Raw genomic sequence first — 23,024 nt, 5'->3', positions numbered from 1 at the left:
TGGGATGCAGGGAGCAGCCTGGTCCTGGGGCACAGAATGTGCTGTCAGGGTGCTTTGGGCTTTTCCACCCCCCAAGTTTGGGGTCTGGACAGGCATCACTGCCCAGCTCAGGGCTGACTCAGGGGCTTTCGCAGGTGCCTTTGCCGCTCCTTTCCCAGGACAGACGGAAGAGGCATTAAGAAGCTGTTTGGAACCATAGCGTGAAACCTCCTGGAAGCAAACCCAGGCGGCTCAGACAATAGGCTGCAACCTCCGGGGTTGCTCCAGAGAAGGGACCTGATCCTCTTGCTGGTGTCTTCCTATTCATTTAGGCTGCAGTTATAAACGGGAGCAGCAATCTGTGTTTGAGCAATTAATACTACTTCATTTCGCTGCCGAGAAGCTCAGGGCAGGGTGGCTTGCCTGCAACGTGGCTCTGCTTTGAGCTTGGTCCGTCCTTACACCATCCCCAGGATGTTAAAAACAAAGTCTGTGTGGATCATGCTGATATTCACACCCCACACCCCACTACCCCTCCCCACTTCTTCGGAGGCTGCAATAAAAACAACAACCACCAAAAAAACAGAAGAGGGAGAAAAGGTAATACAGGGCTTCAAAACGCAGCCAGTTGGCTCCAGGGATGCAAATATGATAACAGATGAACCATTTGCTTTAATTACTGGTATCAAAAGCCCAGGCTGCAGCTTAGCCTGGAAATAAATACCGTGCATGTTGTGATACCGGGCTTTGTTTGATGATGCATCGCTCATCTGCTCGGGGTTTAAGCGAGCCCGGAGCCTCTTGCTCAAGGGGCTGACTCAGGAGATGCGTCCAACCCTTCCGCGGGGATCAGCCCCGGGGTGGTGTGGAGCTGTGGGGGCCGAGGCCCACACGCTGGAGTTGGGAGCTGCTGTGGTATCCAGTGGGTGCTTTGCTGGGCACCCCCTGGGCAGCTGGGGGTTGTGTGGGGTGGGTGATGCTCGTCTGCAGCAGCCCCGCAGCCGGCTGAGCCCTCGGGCAGAGCTGTGCCGCGGCCGGGAGATGAGGTGGGAGATGTTTCCATCACCCCTGTGTGTGGGCTGAGGGATGGGCTTCCAGTGAAGTTCCCCCCTGCATCAACCCCACCAACCCCCCTCGGGAGCATCCCACCTGGGTGCAAGCACCGGCCCCTGCTCGGTGCTGGCTGCAGCTTTCTCCTCTTTCCCAGTCATGCATTTGCAAGCGCCCTGGCTCCTGAGGAGAGCTGAAACGTGTGCCCAATGTGGGAAAAGCACAGGTTTGGGTGTCTGGAGCACCCTTTGCAGCGAGGGTGAAGCCCAGGAGTCCACTGCAGGACTCTGCTGCACCTCTGTGGCCGTGTGGGTCTGCGTGTGCTGGTGTTCAACATTCTCTGGGTTTGGAAAGGGTAAGGGGAGTAAAACTGAGGAAGGAGGAGGGGACTTGCAGCTCGGGAAGCTCTTTTTTTCGCCTTAAGTTTTAAGGGGCTTTCTCTAGAACCTGAAGAGGAGATGGTCCTCTGTGCCCACAGCAGGTCCTGGGGGCTGTGGTAGCAGCGGTGACTCTCAGTGCTGCTGGTGGCCTCAGCCTGGTGCCCTCCTCCTGCCTGCAGGCATGTCACTGCAGTCATTGCCAATTAGTGATAACGGGTAATGAATCATTCCAGGTGGTCCCAGTGAGCATTCTGGGCAGGGAGGAGGGCTCTGCTCCCCGTGCTCCTGTGGCCAGCCTGATTAAGTTGCCCATCCTCCTTAAGCTGAGGCTGGGGTGAATGGTTTATAAGGTTCGTGTGCTGGAAGGTGCCCTGACTCCATCCCTGCTGCTGCTCCCTGCATGGCTCTGAGCAGCATCGCTCTCCTGCAGCCTCAGGAGGTGGGTATGGGCTCTGCAGTTTGGGCACCATGTATGGTGATGGGGGGCATGACAGCAGACACTTAACGAGGGGCTGTGAGGGGAGAAAGCAGCTGCCTTTAGTGACTGGGCAAGCTGGGAGCCCAGCAGCTCTCAGGTGCAGATGCTGAGCTGGGTGGCTGTCTGCTCCTTGTTGCCTGGGCTCTTGGAGAGGGTTGGGCTGTGGTGTTGAGGGAACCTCCTCCTGTTCTGAGGTGCCTGGCTCCATGTGGCTCCTCTGGTCCTGGCTGAGCATCCCTGCTGCCCACCAAGGCGAATGGGTTTGCAGCCCTGAGCATCCTCCACCCAGGGTGTTGGCCTGGGGATGCAGCATGTGGCCACCCCCAGCTGTCACTCCTGCAGCACGGCCTGGCACTATGGTCCTTGACTGCTGCTGGGATATCTTGTGGGGCCCATCACCTCCAGGCATGCTTCTTACCATTCCCAACCTTTTCTCATCCCTAAACTTCCTTTAGCTGCTCCTGCTGTTGTGTGAGGGTCCTTGTGCCAGTGTCTCTAACGGGGCTTTAAGCAACCTCATCTAGCAGGAGGTGTCCCTGCCCTTGGCGGGGGGGGGTTGGAACTGGGTCATCTTTAAGGTGCCTAACAGCTCAAGCCATGCTATGATTCTGTGGGCCTGGTTCATGCTGCTGGCAGCAGCCATGTGTCCTACCCCTGGTGGTGTGCTGGGTAGGATCAGTGTGCCAGGTGGGTCTGGTGTGGCCAGGGTGGGATCGGTGTGCCAGGTGGGATCGGTGTGCCTGGTCAGTGCAGCAATCTGTTGCTAAGCAGCCTTTGGAGCAGCTCTACCACCACAAGAGGAGTGACAGCAACGCTGCTGCTGTAGCTCTGGGTAGGTTTGGGATGCACTCAGGCATCACCCAGTTGAAGACCCCCTCCTGAGCTCCAGCAGCCATGGGTAAGTTGTATGAACCCAGAAGTGATTTGGGTTTGGTTTGGTTTTTGGTTTGTTTTGGGGTTGTTTGGTTGTTTTCTTTCCCATTGTCTTTTCCTGTAATTAATCAAGGGGAGTAAATCCTCATGACAGCATCATAACAGTGTTTGGTTTGGGAAGGAGCTGCTGGAGGAAATGTCAACGTGCTGCTTAAATAAAATTGACTGTGCGCCGCTCTCGGCTGCCTTGGGAGGGATCTTTGTCAGGAGAGTGGCAGGGAGCTGGGAACCAAGGAGGAGGGGAAGCAAAGAAAGGCATCTCTCAGCACCTTCTGTGGATTTAAAGGCAGAAAAGCCATTGGTCAAACCAAAAGGCCTTCAGGAGGGCTTCAGCCCAGTTGCTCTGGTGTGTGGTGGGCTTTAGCTGGAGGGTGGCAGAGGCAGGAGCAGCTCAGTGGGGGCCAATGTGCTGGGTTGTGGTGGTCCCATCCCAACCTGCCATGGGGCTGGGTGGATGGGTACTGTGGTCAGGGTGGGCTTTGTAGGGGCAGCCATGGGACTAGGGACACCAGAGGGTGGTCAGGACTTTAATTGCTTTGCATTCTGTGTACACTCTGCTCTGTGGATTGTGGCCATCACCGCTGGGGCCACGGTTAGCCTTGATTAACCAACTAGTGTCAGGCTGGCCTGGGATGCTGCGGGGCTTCTGTTCCCTGTACGGCTCTTGCATGGGGCTGATGGATGCAATGACCAAAGGATGCAGCAAGCCCACGTTTAGGTCTGGCTGGTTCTGGGTCTTTCCTGGAAGCTGGATTTCCAGGGCCCCTGGCCCTTGCTTTGCTGCAGTGTGGTTGAAGGGCTCAGCATCTCCAGGTCTGAGTCCACCTTGCACCACCAGAGCAGCATTCCTGGGCAGCTGGGGCGCTCACGTCCTCACAGGAGCACATGCTGCTCCCGTTGTGGGTCGCTCAGTGCTTCACCTGGAGTCACAGGGTGCCTGTCCTGCTGTCCTGTGCCCTGATGCCAGGCTTGTCTGGGTGCTTGCAGGCAGCCCCAGGCCAAGCAGCTCTGGTTTGCCACTTCCACGCACTTCTGCCAGCTGAGCTCTGCCTCTTCTTTCCTTTTTTAAAGGCAAGTCTCCGACGTGGGCTGCTTCCTGAGGCTCCAGCCACCAAGCAGCTTGCCCAGTTTTGCCCGAACTTTCTAAAGCAATTTGTCTCTGAGACAAGGCAAAGCCCAGGCCCTGGCTGCCCAGGAATGCCAGGATTTGAGGGAATCTCACTGCACAGGACTCTCTCTCCAGAGCTGGGCTGCCCTCCCTTGTTCCCCTGGCTCTTCCACTGATGCTTTTGCAGCATTACACAGCAGCTTTTTGGGGGCTATTTAAACCTTCCCCCCACACACACACACCTCTGCAGGTAAACCCAAATCCTCCTAACCTGGAGGGCAGTGAGCACCCTGCTGTTGGCTTGGCCATCTCTCCATGGCTCCTAGAGCCATGCCATAGGGGATGCTGGGGGCAGGGGGTGGAGTGCATGGGAAAACTTTTTGCTGGGATAAGAGGAGTCTGGGTGTTGTGAGATGCTTGGAACAGAGCTGGATGTGGGGTGCAGTGTCTCTGATTCACTGGAACCAGATTGCCCAGGGAGGTAGTAGAGTCCCCGTCCCTGAAGGTGTTTAAGAGCAGTGGTGGTGTGCTGAGAGCCATGGTTTAGTCAGCACTTGGCAGTGGTAGGCTCATGACTGGGTTTTATGCTCTTGAAGGTCTTTTCCCATCTAGGCAGTTCTGTGATTCTGTGGTCTGGTTGGGACCCAAAGTCCCCTGTGGCTTGCACAGCTTTCCTGGTTTCTAGGCACCTAGGAGGCACATGGGGCACAGAGAAGGACAGGATCTCGCCCTGAGGAGCTTGTGAGTCGGTTGCAGATGTCACCACTAGCTGGGAGAGAGATAAAAACGGTGTGTGTGGTATTCAGGGAGGCACAGTTCCCATCCTGGGGCTGCTGGCACATCCTGGCTTCTTCTCAGCCTCAGAGGTTCCCCCTGGGACCTTGTGGCCTCAAAATACTTCCCTGGAGTGAGCCCTGTCAGGCAACCTCATCCTCACACCTTATTTTCCCCTCCCCATCCCCAGCTGGGGAGTGTCAATCATAGAATAGCTTGGGTTTGAAGGGATCTTCAGGATCATCTAGTTCCAACCCCCCCTGACATGGACAGGGGACACCTCCCACTAGACCAGGCTGCCATCCAACCTGGCCTTGAACACCTCCAGGGAGGAGGCATCCCCAGCCTCTCTGGGCAATCAGCTGCTGTGCCCGGGCTGGCCTTGGAGCTAGTGTGGAACCCCAGCACTGTGATGGAAAGGATGGTGTTTGGATTCATTGGAGTTCAGAGCCTCCTGTTTGGTGATGACACACAGAAATAACCTCTCACTTGGCACCTGAGCAGCAGTTTTTGGGTGACCTGTTTGGGGTCTGGCTGATGCTCTGTCTACAAGCCGGGTGAATGGCCGGGCTCTAAAATCTGCTTTTTCAAGCCCAGATTAATTGTGTTAGGGCTCTGTCAATGCAAAAATTACCTCATCATTGGCACTGGCAGGTGGTGGAGAGCAGCAGACTTATTCAATATTTAAGAAAGCTGCATTGCAGAGCTGAGAAGGCTGGAGAAATAGGTTGCCTGTGTCAGTGTCTTTGCTGGTGGAGCCGATCTCTGCAGGCAGCGCCAAGTGTGAGACGTCGAGCTCACCACCAAAACCTGACTCTTGCATCAGGAGCCTTCAACACACTGACTTTTTTTCTCCCCACTCTCTTCTACCCCAGGGATGTTATTTCCAGATGGCTAAAACCAGTGTGTCTGGGCAGCTCAGTGGTGGGATCTCTTTGCAGGTGGTGGCAGCTTGGGTCCTTCTGGTGGCTTTGGGTCCTGCGCTGCTCACCCGCTGCCCCACCTCCCCTCCTGCTGTCCACGGAGCTGCTCCATGGGGCTTCCTCTGCCTTTTGCTGCCTGCCCAAGGCTGCTGGAGGGGGAAAGGGACCTGCTGGTTGGCGATGCTGCACCTGCCTCATTCAGGGTGCCAGCGATGGGCCTGTGAGTTGGCACATCTGGGCCCGGAGCGAGCGACCTCTGCGCACGGGACGGCAGCGCCGGCAGCGGCTCGGGGAGAGGCAGAGAGGTTCGCGGAAGGCCTTCGGTCCCTTTTGGCCAGGGCATGGCCAAATCCATGGCTTCCGTCACACAGGAGCAGCGGAGCGGCGTGATGAGAGTCATGTGGCTCTTCCTTAAGGCCAGAAATTAAGACCTTGCTTCTATTCCTGGCTCTGCCCAGGCCGCGCCGCGGTCCTGCCGGCGGGGAGCTGCCACCTCCTTCCCTCCTGCTTGGGGAACCTCGAGCAGCCAGCGTGGGGGTGAGAGGATGCAGAGATGAGGGGAAGCAGATCCTGGGACCTTTTTTGGGGCCAGCCAAACCCCGGTAGGTCTTGGCATCTGCCTAGGGTGGGATATTTCCATTTCATTAACTAAACGCCGCTGCTGCATCCCATCGATCTCGACCTGGATGGCCACAGCCTTTTATCCCAGCAAGGCTTTGGCAGGAGGTGGTGGTGGTGGGAAATCGACTGTAAGCTGTTGTTTTGTTCTTTGCTGCATGCTAAAACTGCAGAAGGAAGCATTAGGACAAGGAAGAGTAGTTGCTGGAAGTAATGCAAAGTAGATCTTCAAAATCTATTATTTACAGGCAGAGGGAAGGGCTTGAGTATTCCTCCTGGAGCTGGCCCTGGGCTCGGCTCCATCCACCACAAAGTGAAACACCCATGGCCAGGCTGGTCTTGGCAGAAAGTTCTAGCTGGGGAAGGAGCTGTCCTCCTCCAGCAGCTGAAAGGCTGGTGGTTGATCTACCCTCTTCACTAGGTAAAAACAGATTTTCCCCTGCTCTTCCCCCACTAGCTGCTGCTCTTCTTCTTCCCCCCCCTCCACTAGCTGCTGCTCTTTTTCTTTCCCCCCCCTTCACTAGCTGCTGCTCTTCTTCTTTCCCCCCCCTTCACTAGCTGCTGCTCTTCTTCTTTCCCCCCCCTCCACTAGCTGCTGCTCTTCTTCTTTCCCCCCCCTCCACTAGCTGCTGCTCTTCTTCTTTCCCCCCCCTCCACTAGCTGCTGCTCTTCTTCTTTCCCCCCCTCCACTAGCTGCTGCTCTTCTTCTTTCCCCCCCTCCACTAGCTGCTGCTCTTCTTCTTTCCCCCCCTCCACTAGCTGCTGCTCTTCTTCTTTCCCCCCTCCACTAGCTGCTGCTCTTCTTCTTTCCCCCCTCCACTAGCTGCTGCTCTTCTTTCCCTCCCCTCCACTAGCTGCTGCTCTTCTTCTTTCCCCTCCCCACTAGCTGCTGCTCTTCTTCTTTCCCCCCCCTCCACTAGCTGCTGCTCTTCTTCTTTCCCCCCCCTCCACTAGCTGCTGCTCTTCTTCTTTCCCCCCCCTCCACTAGCTGCTGCTCTTCTTCTTTCCCCCCCCTCCACTAGCTGCTGCTCTTCTTCTTTCCCCCCCCTCCACTAGCTGCTGCTCTTCTTCTTTCCCCCCCACCCCCCCCTCCACTAGCTGCTGCTCTTCTTTGTCTTCTTTCCTCCCCTAGTTGCTTCTCCTCTTCTTCTTCTTCCCCTCCTAATTGCTGCTCTGGTGGGACACAGGAATGGGCTGCCCAGAGAAGTTGTGAATGCCTCATCCCTGGAAGTGTTTAAGACCAGGCTGGATGAGGCATGGAGCAGCCTGGCTTAGTGGGAGGTGTCCCAGCCCATGGCAGGGGGGTTGGAACTAGATGTCTTTAAGTTCCTGTCCAACTCAAGCCATCTTCCACCCCCTGGTGACCTTGGACAAGCTCTTTACCCACCCCCATCTGCCCCAACCTGGGTGCTGGTGGCACAGTGCTGCCCTTCCTCCTGGAACATCCCATTAAATCCATGTCTGGCCCAGGGAGAGCCCCTCCATTCCCTACCTCCCTGGCAGGAGTCTGCTGCTGCAGTGCAGATCACGGAGGTGACGGTGGGGACTTAAAGGACCAATTTGCTTATTTAACTGACCTTGTCAATCAGAGCCTCCTGGCTTGGCACAGGGACAGTCACTGGAGGAAACCAGCAGAGCACTAATTACCCCACGTGCTTCCCTTCTCTTTATACAAACACATGTCAAAAATGTGTCTTTTGGGAAGTGATCAGGGAAGCAAAAGGTGAGCCTCAAGTCTCTGCTGACGCTCCAGGGAGTGGTGGAGAAACCTCTGCAACATTGCAGAGCAGAAAGTGGAAGCTGGGGGTTAAATGCACATTTATTTCCCCTCCCCCTTTCTCTTTCCTAGGAAAGTTGCAACTTTGCTTTTCCTGACTCTTGTGGTTTCGGTGGGATGGATTTTCAGCTCCTGTTTCATGTCATCATCTCCTGGGGACAGCCTCTCCAGTGTCTCTGTTGGAGTATTGCTGGGAGCTGGAGGTTCTCTGTGCCCTGCCAAGGGTGTTTCCCCAGTGCCTCTGTTGGGAGCTCTGCCAGGAGTTGGAGGGGCTTTGTGCCCCTGCCAAGGGGGGGGGGGCTGCTTTGTGCCCCTGCCAAGGGGGGGGGGGCTGCTTTGTGCCCCTGCCAAGGGGGGGGGGCTGCTTTGTGCCCCTGCCAAGGGGGGGGGGCTGCTTTGTGCCCCTGCCAAGGGGGGGCTGCTTTGTGCCCCTGCCAAGGGGGGGTTGCTTTGTGCCCCTGCCAAGGTGCATTTACCAGGCTTGGGCTCAGCTCCAATCCTCCTGGGACCCACTGGCAGCTCTGGGATGCTGGCTTTGATCCTGCAACCCAGTGGGATGTGGGTAGCTGAGATGGGGAGGAATCTGAGGCAGCACCTTCCTGGGACAGCAGGTTTGGGAGGCTGTGGAGGGTCCTCGTTGGCTGCAGGCTGGGCTCTGCAGAGGAGTTTGAGATTTAGTGGGATTTTGGTCATGCTGCAGACAGGAGGAAGTGATTCCAGTCCAGATGCTGCCAGCAATGCAGGCAGGAGGCTGCTGCTGTGGTGGGGTGCCAGTGTGTGCTGGGAGTGAGTGATCTGGGCAGAAGATGGGCAGGGAGGAAAGACAAAAATTCCATGAATGGGAAATAGTTGAGTTCCCAAAACCTTTCCCTGATGAAGGGGTGGTTTGTGTCCTCCTCAGTGCCTTGGGCTCTCATCAGTGCTGCAGCAAAGCCAAGCCCTTGGAGGGTGGGGTGGGATGGATGGGATGGATGGGATGGATGGTTTGATGGCCTTTTCCCATTTATTCCCACTGTAATGACTGTAACAGGAGGCTCTACCTGAGCTTCTCTCTCTGCCATGGATATCTGATGGGTGATGCAATCCACGGACCTGAAAGCTGCTCTTGGGGATCATGATCATCCTGAGAGTGGTCTGGATGTGACAGTGACTTGTGGTGTAACCACAGGCAGGGGCAAGTGGCTGGGCAGGGGGATGGATCCTGCCCTGCTCTACCTGTGGTGTTTACCCAGGGTAAGAGCCATAGTTTCCCCCCAGAAGAGGTGATGGGATGGGTGGAACTACCCCTGTGCCTTGGGTGAAGCTGGTCAGCATCAGCGTGGGCTTTGCTGTCAAGTCCCCATGGCCATGTGGTAGGGGGGGTGGGATAAAACCCAGAAAATTCCCAGAACATTGGAAAAACCAGCACTCAGGCTCTGAATTTCACATCAGTTGGATGTTCCTTCTCATGTCCAGAGAAGGGCAACAAAGCTGGGGAGGGGTCTGGAGCACAGCCCTGTGAGGAGAGGCTGAGGGAGCTGGGGTTGCTTAGCCTGGAGAAGAGGAGGCTCAGGGGAGACCTTCTTGCTCTCTACAACTACCTGAAGGGAGGTTGTAGCCAGGAAGGGGTTGGTGTCTTCTGCCAGGCAACCAGCACCAGAACAAGAGGACACAGTCTCAAGCTGTGCCAGGGGAGGTTTAGACTCGAGGTGAGGAGAAAGTTCTTCACCGAGCGAGTCGTTCGTCATTGGGATGTGCTGCCCAGGGAGGTGGTGGAGTCTCCACCCCTGGGGGTGTTCAGGAGGGGATTGGATGTGGCACTTGGTGCCATGGTCTAGTCATGGGGTCTGTGTTGATAGGTTGGCCTTGATGATCCTCGAGGTCTCTTCCAACCTTAGTGATACTGTGAGACTGTGAAACTTCTTGTCCCCTCCCAGCTCTGAAGCCTCATAATAATTAATGGCAGGTTGGGTGCCTCATTAATCATATCTGTGCTGAGTGTGGCTGAGGTGCCCTCCTGGGAGGGTGGTGCTTGTAGGCTCCTGTGTCTTCTGCGTGACATCAAGGCAGTGACATTCCTGTTCCTCTCCCTGCTCCCACTCCTCTTCATGCCCAAACCAAAGCCCTGCCCAGCATGATTTGGTGGTTTTGGGGTTTATTTCCTTACAGCCTGGCTGGAAGCACCGAACCACCTTCTCCAGAGTCCCTGCTGTCTGAGAGCTTGGGCAGAGGAGCAGAGTGACCTCCCCAGCGTGCAGAGTCGGTGGAGCATTGCTGTGCCCAACCTCGGTCCCCTGGGCTGCCTGTGATGACCGACACGGTAGTGGGTGGCAGCTCTGACCGGTGGATGTGCCCTAGTGACAGAACCATGTCTCTCCGAGCCAGGTGAGAGGAGGGAGACAAGGGATGGTGGGTGGGATGCTGCTGGTCCTGGAGGGTGGGAGGTGTGGGTCAAGCCACCTTGGTTCTTCCTCTGGGGGTCACTGGGACCGGGGTTTGTGCTGGTTGGATGGGGATGCTTTGCCATGTTGCCTGCTAACCGCCCCTGAGAAAGGTGGAGAGGCCAGACCCCCTGGGGTTTAGGTGCCCAGATGGTACAAAGGACAGGTGAAGCTTGTGTTTGGAGCTCACTGCCCCATGCTGCTTTGGAGGAGCAGCGAGGGTCTGTGGAGAAGGACACACTGTCCCTGCAGAGCAGGGAGAGCACTGGTGCTTCTGTCCTTGTCCCTTCTCTCACCAAGGACTTGAGGGGCTGGAGTGTGTCTGAAGAGGGTCATCGAAGCTGGTGAAGGGTCCAGAGAACAAGTCTGGTGAGGAGCAGCTGAGGGAACTGGGGCTGTTCAGTCTGGAGAAGAGGAGGCTGAGAGGGAGGAACAATTTCTTCCCCAAAGTAGTTTGCCAAGGCCAGTCCCAGGCTGCCCAGGGAGTCCCCACCCCATGGAGGGGTTTCAGTGCTGTGCAGATGTGGTGCTGAGGGCTGTGGTTTAGTGGTGGCCTGGCAGTGCTGGGTTAGCTGTTGGACTGCACAGTCTTACAGATCTACAACCAAAACCATTCCACCATTCTAATCCTTGTTCCCTCTCTTTCCTTGTCCCTCCCAGCAGCGAGAAGGAGCAGTAAGTATCTCACTTGGTTTATTGGGGTTTTTTTTGCTTGCTGCTATCTTGAGAGGACTCTGCTCTGGATGCAGGGGAAAAAAAGCCATTCTTTTGGGGGAGCATTGCATAGGGTTGTAATGGATTGAAGGTTTAAGGCTGGCTGAGTCTGCTCAGCCTTGGAGAGGGGAAACAACCCAGGAAAGGTCTTTGGACATTATGGTGTCACCATGTTAGAGCTGCCTGATGCCCAGGCTGTGCAAAAGGATCTTGGGAACTGATGTCAGGAGGGGAAAAACCTCCTGTTCACCAAAAGTGTTCATCCCTGTGGTCACCACCGTGGTCCTGTGGCTTGCTGGCAAACCTGCTGTGACATGGCAGAGAGCAGGTGCAACACGAGCCATGTCCTTTGATGGTTAATGTGGAGTTAACCAGAATACACTTGAAAGTAGGAGTTTTCTCCACATGAAACAAGTGTTTCCACATGAAACCTCCTGAAAATAGAAATAAAAGTTCAGGGAGGGGGCTGTCTCCAAGCTTCCTGCTGGAGGAGAGCTTGGAAGATCTCTTTTCCCAAGGAACAAGCGATAGGATGAGAGGAAATGAGCTCAGGTTGCACCAGGGGAGGTTTATGTTGGGCATGAGGAACAATTTCTTCCCCAAAAGAGTTGTCAAGGCTTGACCTAGGCTGCCCAGGGCAGTGGTGGAGGCCCCATCCCTGGGAGGGGTTTCAGCCCCATCCCTGGGAGGGGTTTCAGCCCCATCCCTGGGAGGGGTTTCAGCCCCATCCCTGGGAAGGGTGTCAGCCCCATCCCTGGGAGGGGTTTCAGCCCCATCCCTGGGAGGGGTTTCAGCCCCATCCCTGGGAAGGGTTTCAGCCCCATCCCTGGCAGGGGTTTCAGCCCCATCCCTGGAGGGGTTTCAAATCTGTGGTGATGTGGTGCTGAGGGCCATGGTTTAGTGGTGGCCTGGCAGTGCTGGGTTAAGGGTTGGCCTCAATGATCTTAGAGGTCTCTTCCAAGCAAAACCCTCCTATGGGAGATGTTGTGTTCCTTCTTCCTGAGCCAGGGAGTTGGTGCCTGGGTAGTGCCCCCACACACAGAGAGGTGGTGGCACAGCCACGCACAGGGGCACGCACACGTGTGGGTCTGTGGGTGAAGCCTTGGTTCCCCTCTGCCCACAGGGTGCCAGCTGGCTGGACAGCACGGGGCGGGCAGCCCGAGCGCCAGCGGAAGGGTGAGGAGCTGACGGACGAAGAGAAGGAGATCATCAACAGAGTCATCGCCCGGGCCGAGAAGATGGAGGAGATGGAGCAGGAGCGGATCGGGTAAGGGGCTGCTGGTGGGACCGGAGGCAGCTCGGGGCTGGCTGGTGGCCGTGGCTGGGAAGCTCTTGGTTGGCTGCGTTCCTGGCCAGCAGCTACTGCACTGCAGTGTTTCTCCTGAAAGGAGCCTGCGGGGGATCTTCTCGAGCTGCAGTTGGTCCTTGGCCAGGAGGAACCTGTGAGCAGGGAGGGCTGCTGCTGCTCGGTGTGCTGCTGCCACTCGGGTTGTTGCTGTGCTCTGGACTGAGATTTCAGAGCCTCATCGATTTTTGTTGGGGGGGGGGGGGTTGTTTTGTTGGTCCAGAAGGGGTCATTAATAACCTCTCATTGTGTGGTGTGAAGCTGCTTGCCCAGCCCTGAGCACCCGTGAGCGTGGGCACAAGCCAAGGCTCACCAGAAGGTGCAAGGTGCTTGCATTTGGGAGCAGAGGAGGATCCATCATCCCCTCCTGCCACGTGGTTAATCCCTCCTGCCAGCCAGAAATGAGCTGCCTGGGAGGCTGAATACATCTCAGTGATGCTCAGCCACAAGCTGGGACCAGCTCCTGAGTGGACTGCAGGTGCTGGTTCTGCCCCAGCCATATCTGTGGGGGGTACCCATGATCACCGGTGGGTGCTGGGGCATCCCTGGTGCTGAGGTACCTGGCATGCATCAGGAACAGTGTGGCCAGCAGGAGCAGGGAAGTCATTGTGCCCTGTACTCAGCACTGGTTAGGACACCTTGAGTACTGTGTCCAGTTCTGGGCTCCTCAGTTTAGGAAAGATGTTGAGATGCTGGAAGGTGTCCAGAGAAGGGCAACAAAGCTGGGGAGAGGTCTGGAGCACAGCCCTGTGAGGAGAGGCTGAGGGAGCTGGGGTTGCTTAGCCTGGAGAAGAGGAGGCTCAGGGGAGACCTTCTTGCTCTCTCCAACTCCCTGAAGGGAGGTTGTAGCCAGGTGGGGGTTGGTCTCTTCTCCCAGGCAACCAGCACCAGAACAAGAGGACACAGTCTCAAGCTGTGCCAGGGGAGGTTTAGGCTGGAGGTGAGGAGAAAGTTCTTCCCAGAGAGAGTTGTTAGCCATTGGGATGTGCTGCCCAGGGAGGTGGTGGAGTCCCCATCCCTGGAGGATTGGTGGGATCAAGAGGGGATTGGATGTGGCGCTTGGTGCCTTGGTTTAGTAGTCACGAGGTGTTGGGTGCCAGGTTGGACTTGATGATCTCTGAGGTATTTTCCAGCCTCATTGATTCTATGGAGCAGAGGCTGAGAAGTGCCCATGTTTGCTTTCATCAGGGCAGACCTCCTGGCTCTCTACCTCTCCCTGTGAAAGGAGGCTGGAGCCAGGTGGGGATTGGTCAGCTCTCCCAAGGAACAAGCGGTAGGATGAGAGGGAATAGCACCAAGGGAGGTTTAGGTTGGACATGAGGAACAATTTCTTCCCCAAAACAGTTTTCAGGGCTTGCCCCATGCTGCCCAGGGCAGTGGTGGAGTCCCCATCCCTGGAGGGGTTTCAAAGCCGTGGAGATGTGGTGCTGAGGGATATCATTCAGTGGTGCCCTGGCAGTGCTGGGCTAATGGTTGGACTTGATCTTGGAGGTCTTCACAACCAAAGTAATTCCATGATTCTACTACATCTCCACCCTGCCTGGTCAACAGTGCCTGGTGACATAGTGCTGAGATTTGGCTGTGGCCCTGCTCTGCTGGGGCTGGTTTTCCAGAGGGCATCTCCCTAATCCCATTTGTCAGCCCTCATGCCTTTCTCAGTACAGCAGAGCACTTGCTTCTTGCTGAGCTTAAGCATCCACTGCTCTTTAAAATCTGATTTGGTTTCCCTTGCAGGGAAAATGCTCAAGTCCAGGCAGGACTCTGCTCTCCATTGCCTGGAGAACCTCAAAGCCCCTCTTGTAGCGTGGGGAGAGCTTTGCCTCAAGCCTTTAATCCATCCCCCCAGCTGCTTAATGACCCTTAAATATTGAGGGTGTGCTTGTGGTGCAGGCATGGGAAGCTCCAGCTGCAGCAGAGAGTCTTAGAGGCTTCCTATCAAAGAGTCATAGAGTTATTTAGGTTGGAAAAGACCTCTGAGGTCATTGACTCCAACTGTTAACCTAAGATCACTCTGGCCATTAAACCATGTCCTGAAGTGCCATGTCCCCATGGCTCTTAAATACCTCCAGGGATGGTGACTCTCCATTTATAGCCTGATAAGAATGCCTCCCAAATGTGCTGCTCTTTGGATTATACCTAAATTTGGGCTTGGCAGTGTAGGGTTAACAGCTGGGCTTCATGGTTGTCGAGGGGTTGGTCTCTTTTCCCTAGCATCAGGTGACAGAACAAGAGGAAATGGCCTGAAATTGTGCCAGGGGAGGGGGCTAGGCTGGAGAATAGGAAAGAATTCCTTTGCTGCCAGAGTGGTCAGGGATGGGCACAGGCTGCCCAGGGAGGTGGTGGAGTCCCCACCTCTGGAGGTGTTTAAGAAAGGTATGGCCATGGCACCTGGTTTAATGGCCATGGTGGTGTTCGGTGGATGGTTGGAACCGATGATCTCGGAGGGCTTTTACCCACCCAAACAATTCTAGGATGCTATGACCTTAAAGGTCCTTTCCAACCAGTTGGATGATTCTAAATCAACTTTAGCAGTGAGGGGAGAGTTTTTTTTTTTCACTTCCCTGTTGTGCTGCATTGCTGCAGCTGTTTGCAGCCCTGCCAAAGCCTCTCCCTCTTGGCTTTGTTAGCTGAGCTGGAGGAGCTTTTCTCCTCCTCATTCATGGAGAAAAAAGCTGGGCGGAGGACTCAGAGCTTGTCCTCAGAGTAGAGCAGGGAGAAGCTGGGATGTGCAGTGGCAGCTTATTTGCCTCCTGTGTGTAGGAGTAGCAGGAGCTTTGCCAAGTCCTTTGTGTTTGTTGGCCTGCAGAAGAGGAGCTGTAGGATGTGCAGCTACTGAAATGTGGGACGGCGTCCGGACCGCGTCCCGCAGCAGTGCCTGCTCCCGAGCCGCTCAGACATTACCCAGGGTAGCTCCTTGTAGACACAATAATCCAGGCTTGTCAGGCTGGCCTCTGGCAGGGATGCCAGCAGCTGTGACTGAGTTCTGCAGCTGGACAGGCTGCTCTAGGAGGTGCTCCTGGATTTCTCCCAGTTTCTGGGATTTTCTGCTCCTGTAAAGGAGGAGGGGTGGGGGAAGGAAGATCTGTTAAAAACTGGATTTGGGTGAGCTCAGTGAACAGCTGGGATCAATGGATGCACCTTCCAAAGGCATGTGGTAAATACTTGGAATTGTCCCCATCAGTGGATGTTTGAAGGGGTGCTTTGGAGCTTTACTTGAGCAACCTCCAGCTGGGTGCTGGCTGCAGGTGAAGCTCCTCATGCCAGGAAGTCCTGCCTGATTTACTGCCATTCATTGCTTCCATCTCATGTTTCCTCTTCTGCACCCACCATCCATTGCCTCCTTCTCATGTCCCCTCTCTTGTTCCCACTGTTCACCTTGTGTCCTCTCTCCTGTACCCACTGTCCATTGCCTTTGTTGTGTGTCCTCTCTCCTGCACCCACCACCCATCTCCTCCATCTCAGGTCCCCTCTATGTTCCCACTGTTCATCACCTTCACCTTGGGTCCTCTATTCTGTACCTACTGTCCATTGCCTTTGTCTTGTGTGCTCTCTCCTCTACCCACCACCCATCTCCTCCATCTTGTGTCCCTTCTTTTGCACCCACCATCCATCACCTCCATCTCATGTCCTCTCTCCTGTACCCACTGTCCAATGCCTTTGTCTTGTGTGCTCTCTCCTCTACCCACCGTCCCATCTCCTCCATCTCATGTTCCCACTGTTCATCACCTTCACCTTGTGTCCTCTCTCCTGCACCCACTACCCATCTCCTCCATCTCAGGTCCCCTCTCCTGCACCCACCACCCATCTCCTCCATCTCAGGTCCCCTCTCCTGCACCCACCACCCATCTCCTCCATCTCGTGTCCCCTCTATGTTCCCACTGTTCATCACCTTCACCTTGTTTCCTCTCTCCTGTACCCACTGTCCATTGCCTTTGTCTTATGTGCTCTCTCCTCTACCCACCACCCACCTCCTCCATCTCAGGTCCCCTCTATGTTCCCACTGTTCATCACCTTCACCTTGTGTCCTCTCTCCTGTACCCACCACCCATTTCCTGCAGCTACCACCCATCTCCTCCATCTCACGTCCCCTCTCCTCTACCCGCCATCACACCAGCCCTGTAGCTTGGCCAGCTGGAGTGAGGTGGGAACAAATTGATGCTGCTTGTTGAGAAGATGTTTGTGGAACTGGACTTGATGTCACCCCCAGCTCAGATGAATGTAGCAGAGGAGTATTTTTAGCACCGGGGGTGGATGGAGGCCCGCAGGAGGCGTGCTCTGGATGCTGATGAGGTTTGTAGGACAGGGATGCTTTGGTGTGTGAGGTGGGGGTTGGGGTTTTTTGTTGGCTGAGTCGTTGTCTCATGGCACAGAGAAGGAAAATAGGAGCTGAAATCATCTGAAAGAGCGACAGAGTGAGAGTGTGTTGGATGTGAGTTGATGAAGGACTTCACAACTACCTGGGGCCTGGGAGACTCCATGACTCAAAGAGGTGGTGGAGCCTCCTTCTCCAGAGACTTTCAAGACCTGTCTGAGTGCATGCCTGTGTGACCTGCCCTAAGTGATCTTGCCTTAGCAGGAGGGTTGGACTCGATCTCCAGAGGTCTTTTCCAACCCCCACTGGTCTGTGATTCTATGATAGTCCTTTGGGACTGTTCAGAGGTGCGGGAGCCAAAAGGTGATGGGAATGGGGGCTGGAGGGAAGAGCAGACCTGTGGCAGGGGTGGATCTGGATGTGTTCTCATCCCTTCTCCTTCCTTGCTTGGCCTGGGCTCACAGTTGGCAGGTCTCTGTGGCAGCTCTGTGCCATCTCCAGCAGCAGTGGTGATGCTCTTGCTGTGCTCCATGAGGAGCCTGTTCCATACAGGAGCATCTGAAAGCACTAATTGGCTCCATTATGCACCTCTAATGAGCTGTCATCAATAACCCACCGAGCCTACCCTGCTGCCTAATGAGGTCCATCATGGTCTTGGCATCAAAGAAAATATTAAAACTATCCCCAGTTAAACATTGTTGTTTCTGGAGAGGACCTCGTGGCTTGGATCTGTGACTCCTGCATCGGGCCATGCCCCTGCCTGGGTGCAGCTATTCCCTTCCCTCTGGTCTCCTCTCAAAATGTGATGGTTTGACTGTCTCTCCATGGGTCAGAGCCTCTCACCTTTCCCTCCAAGAGGACCATCTATGGAGCAGGATTGCCTTTTAATTTGGCTGCTTATTGCTGGGCTGCCACGTGTGTGGTGCTGGAGCAGATGGCTGAGGTCACGGGGGATTAAGCCATTAACCTCGGTGGCCAGCAGCAGGGATGCTCGCTGGGGAGCACAGGCTCCTATTTTCTTCCTCATGTTCAGACAACACACAAATAAAAATAGGGGCTGGGAGGGGCAGAGTGGCGGCTGGAAGCAGATGGAAAGGTCTCCTGAGGTGCCAGCTTCTAGAAGAGCTGAGGTGCATTCATGGCCTGACGACTGCTTGGGCTTTGGTGGGGTTTGGGAGAAAATAAAAGCACAGGAAAACCTCCTCTCTTCTTTCTGAGCCTGGGATGAGCCTGCAAAATGTCACCCTTTCTGTAGGATGTCACGGCAGGCATCACCTGGGGTGGTGCATGTCACAGCAGGCATCACCTGGGGTGGTGCATGTCACAATGAGCGATGCACCAGCATGAGACGGGACACTTGGAAATGGATGAGTGCCCCCTGGGCTCCTTGGGGGGCACTTCCCCACAACAACCCCATGCAGAGCTACAGGCTGGGGGCAGAGTGGCTGGAGAGCCGCCAAACAGAAAGGGACCTGGGGGTGCTGATTGACAGCTGGCTGAACATGAGCCAGCAGTGTGCCCAGGTGGCCAAGAAGGCCAATGGCATCCTGGACTGCATCAGAAATAGCATGGCCAGCAGGAGCAGGGAGGTCATAGTGCCCCTGTACTCTGCACTGGTTAGGTCACACCTTGAGTCCTGTGCCCAGTTCTGGGCCACTCAATTTAAGGAGGACATTGAGACACTTGAAGGTGTCCAGAGAAGGGCAACAAGGCTGGGGAGAGGCCTTGAGCACAGCCCTGAGAGGAGAGGCTGAGGGAGCTGGGGTTGCTTAGCCTGGAGAAGAGGAGGCTCAAGGGAGACCTCATTGTTGTCTACAACTTCCTGAAGGGAGGTTGTATCCAGGAGGGAGTTGGTCTCTTCTCTCAAGCAACCAGAACCAGAACAAGAGGACACAGTCTCAGGCTGTGCCAGGGGAGGTTTAGGCTGGAGGTGAGGAGAAAGTCCTTCCCAGAGAGAGTCGTTTGCCATTGGAATGTGCTGCCCAGGGAAGTGGTGGAGTCCCCATCCCTAGAGGTGTTCAAGAGGGGATTGGATGTGGCACTTTGTGCCAGGGTTTAGTCATGAGGTATTGGGTGACAGGTTAGACTTGATGATCTTTGAGGTCTTTTCCAACCTTGGTGGCTCTGTGATTCTCTCCATAGTGAGGGCTGACAGTGGAGGGTGAGCTTTGCAAGCCGAGCAATAAAAGCACAGAAGATGCTTTACTTTTAGTTACTTGTGTAAGGGGGGGGGGGGGAAATAATTGCTTCTAATTTTTCATCCTGATTTTAATTATGTTTTCTCTAATCTGCAGCTTGGCTTCTTTCCTTGCCTCTTTCAGACCATTAAAATTAGCCTTAATTTAATATTCAGCCCTTTAAGGCACATGATTTCCCTACGGAGGCAAGGCAGTGCTTAATTCTGGAGGCACTTTCTTGACCTCCTTTGTGTCTCACTTGAATTTCTTTTTGCCACCTAAGTGGTGCCTGGAGTCCACCCTCACTGGAAGATATTCTTTGCTATGAGGGTGGTGAAGCAGTGGAACAGGTTGCCCAGGGGAGGTAGTGGACACCCCATCCCTGGAGACATTCAAGGTCAGGTTTGATGGGCTCTGTGTAACCTGCTGTGGTTGAAGATGTCCCTGCTAGCTGCAGGGGGCTTGGACTAGGTGACCTTGAAAGGTCCCTTCCAACCCAATGCATTCTATGATTGCCACATGGGGTCGAGGAGGACTCACAGAATCACCAGGGTTGGAAGAGACCTCAAAGATCATCGAGTCCAACCTGTCGCCGCAGACCTCACGACTCAGCTCATGATGCCCCAGATCAGGTCCTTCCTTGCAGGCCAGGCCCTTCTCCTGTCCCCATGCAGCAGTTTACTGTTGGTTGCACTAAATGTCCTCCCCAGCCTGATTTCAAACCCATTAGGCAGCTCTTTAGCCCCTTCACTTCTGCAGAGTGCCAATGAATATTTAAACACAACAAACTCTTGTGTGCCTGCCCCACTGTCAAGTCTTGTTTCCAGAGAGCATCACCCCTTAATGCCAGTGGCTTTCTGTCTTTCTGTGAGTTGCTCTGGTCCTAATGTAAGACCACATGCTGATGCTGTAGCACTGTGGCTTTCTATCCTGAGTAGAATAGAATAGAATAGACCAGGTTGGAAAAGACCTTCAAGATCGTCAAGTCCAACCTATCACCCAACACCATCTAATCAACTAAACCATGGCACCAAGTGTCTCATCTAATCTCTTTCTTAGACACCTCCAGTGATGGGGACTCCACCACCTCCCTGGGCAGCACATTCCAATGGCCAATCTCTCTTGCTGGCAAGTTCTTCCTAACATCCAACCTAAACCTCCCCTGGCAAAGCTTGAGACTGTGTCCTCTTGTTCTGGTGCTGGGTGCCTTGGAGAAGAGACCAAATCCCACCTGGCTACAACCTCTCTTCAGGGAGTTGTAGAGAGCAAGAAGGTCTCCCCTGAGCCCCTCTTCTCCAGGCTAAGCAACCCCAGTTCCCTCAGCTTCTCCTCACAGGGCCAGGATTACCTCCAGCATTCTGGCTTGGATAAACAATAGGGTGACCAGCAGGACCAGGGCAGTGATTGTCCCACTGTACTCAGCACTAGTGAGGCCACACCTCAAATCTTGGGTTCAGTTTTGGACCCCTCACACCAAGAAGGGCACTGAGGGGCTGGAGAGTGTCCAGAGAAGACCAGTGAAGCTGGTGAAGGGTCTGGACATCAGGTTTGGGTGAGAAACAGTTGAGGGAACTGGGGTTGTTCAGCCTGCAGAAAAGGAGGCTCAGGGGAGACCTTCTTGCTCTCCACATCTTCCTGAAAGAAGGTTGGAGCCAGGTAGGAGGTTGGTCTCTTCTCCCGAGGAACAAGTGATAGGGCAAGAAGAAATGGCCTCATGTGGTCCCAGGGGAGGTTTAGGTTGGACATGGGGAACAATTTCTTCCCCAAAACAGTTGTCAGGGCTTGTCCCAGGCTGCCCAGGGCAATGGTGGAGTCCCCATCCCTGGAGGGGTTTCAAAGCTGTGTAGATGTGGTGCTGAGGGGTATGGCTTAGTGGTGCCCTGGCAGTGCTGGGTTTGTGGCTGGACTGGATGATTTACAGCATCTTTTCCAACCAAAAATTCTTCTCTGTTTCCAGGGGGCTGTTTTATTGCTGGCATCTCAGGTGCAGGTGAAGCATTTTGATACCTGGGTCTTCTCTCCTGCTCCCATCAGTCATTAATAAATATTCCTCTGGCAGATGATGGATTCTCTCCATCTCCACAGGGCTGGCTGTGGGATCAAGGATGCTCCCAGCTGCTGGGTTTAGCCAGCTCCCTGCTACCGCCTTCAATTGCTCCTCTCTTGGGTTGGCTTTTTATTTCTTCCCCTATTTGAACAATTTGAAGCATATTTCCTGCTCTTTGAAGCTCACTTCAGAGAGGCCAGAGGGATGGGTACTTTGAAGTGGGTGTAATGGTGAGGAAGGTATTGCTGCAGTCCTAGAGACGTGTGAGGGAGAGTGATGACCTGGATGCTGATTTTTATGTGCCATCAGAAAAAGAGAAATATAACTGAGACTGAGGGGAGAGGGAGGGAGGGAAATGCTTTTTAGGAAGGCAGAAAGCTCCTTCCTGGAAAGGAGAACACCACCACCTCACCTGGTCTAGTAAAAGGTGTCCCTGCCCCATGGCAGCAGGGTTGGAACTAGATGGTCTCTAAATCTCCCTTCCACCCCAATCCATTCTATGATCTCTCCAGGGAGAACAGCATTTGCATGGGGCTCTGGCATGTATGTGGGGAGGTGCTGGAGGGGGTCAAAGCTTTTTTGGTGTTTTGGGGGCTTTTTTTTTCTCCCAGTTATTACCTTAATCAGGAGCTGTCCCGGTGAGACACCCTCTTGCCCAGCTCCTCTCCTCTTTTTGCCAGGTTGTGGTGGCTCGAGCCTTAACTGGGGTTTAAGAGCTCAGATGGGGGCCAAGGCTGAGAGGCTGAGAATCCCTCCCCCACTTCCCTCTCCTCTTTCCTAATCAAGAGGAAAGAAAGAAAAGGGAAGAAGCAAATCTACCAAGAATAGAACAGAATTAACCAGGTTGGAAAAGACCTTTGAGATCAACGAGTCCAAGCTATCACCCAACACCATCTTAACAACTCAACCATGGCACCAAGCACCCCATCCAGGCTCTTCCTAAACACCTCCAGTGATGCTGACTCCACCACCTCGAGTTGGCTTGGAAGCAGAGGCAGAAATTTTCTTTAAACAATATATATATACTTAACAATGACAGGAAGGGTTCACAGGGGTAAGGAACAAGGATGGATGGGGAAAATAAGTATACAAACCCAGGCTTTTAGAGTCCTTTGGAGAGGTGTGGAGGTAGCAGGGATGTAGCAGGCCAATGGCATCCTGGCCTGCATCAGGAACAGTGTGGCCAGCAGGAGCAGGGAGGTCATTCTCCCCCTGTTACTCAGCACTGGTCAGGCCACACCTTGAGTCCTGTGTCCAGTTCTGGGCTCCTCAGTTTAGGAAAGATGTTGAGATGCTGGAAGGTGTCCAGAGAAGGGCAGCAAAGCTGGGGAGGGGTCTGGAGCACAGCCCTGTGAGGAGAGGCTGAGGGAGCTGGGGTTGCTGAGCCTGGAGAAGAGGAGGCTCAGGGGAGACCTTCTTGCTGTCTACAACTCCCTGAAGGGAGGTTGTAGCCAGGAGGGGGTTGGTCTCTTCTCCTAGGCAAGCAGCACCAGAACAAGAGGACACAGTCTCAAACTGTGCCAGGGGAGGTTCAGGCTGGATGTTAGGAAGAAATTCTTCCCAGAGAGAGTTGTTACCCATTGGAATGTGCTGCCCAGGGAGGTGCTGGAGGAGGAGAACATCACTGGAAGTGTTTAGGAAGAGACTTGATGGGGTGCTTGGTGCCATGGTTTAGTTGATTAGATGGTGCTGGGTGATCGGTTAGACTCGATCTTGAAGGTCTCTTCCAACCTGCTCTGCTCTGCTCTATTCTAGCCTAGCCTAGCCTAAGTAGGGAGGAGGACCAGGCCTGACCGCATGGCAGAGAAGCAGGAAGCCAGCAGCAGCCCTCATCCAAGCAAGGCAAGAGCCAAAAGAGAGCTAATGGTTGCAGTGTCCTCCTTTTTATAGGCTTGCTGGACAGGGAGGGGGAGTGGAACAGACTAACTCGGTTTCCCAGGGAGAAAACCCCCTGCAGGGAGGGCAAAGCTCTCACAAGTCCTCCCCCCC

The 23,024-nt window shown here is 54.7% G+C and overlaps 1 protein-coding gene across 4 annotated transcripts in view; it reads left to right on the top strand.

The window, feature by feature from the left end:
• Positions 1–23,024, top strand: part of RPH3A (rabphilin 3A) — a 45,620-nt gene that overhangs the window by 570 nt on the left and 22,026 nt on the right. For all 4 annotated transcript variants that reach the window (XR_010990460.1, XM_068163371.1, XM_068163370.1 and 1 more), the window contains exons 2-4: positions 10,169–10,384; positions 11,101–11,115; positions 12,278–12,421. Coding sequence is in view for 3 of the 4 variants with exons in the window: in XM_068163371.1 (XP_068019472.1) it covers positions 10,308–10,384; positions 11,101–11,115; positions 12,278–12,421 (236 nt within the window). In the remaining variant the exon portion in view is untranslated. The remainder of the gene's footprint in view (positions 1–10,168; positions 10,385–11,100; positions 11,116–12,277; positions 12,422–23,024) is intronic.

Source organism: Melanerpes formicivorus, unplaced genomic scaffold, assembly GCF_026170545.1.
Source record: "Melanerpes formicivorus ecotype bairdi unplaced genomic scaffold, bMelFor1.0.p_v2 SCAF_72, whole genome shotgun sequence".
Classification (NCBI taxonomy): Eukaryota; Metazoa; Chordata; class Aves; order Piciformes; family Picidae; genus Melanerpes; species Melanerpes formicivorus.
This window is presented reverse-complemented; position numbering and strand designations above follow the sequence as displayed.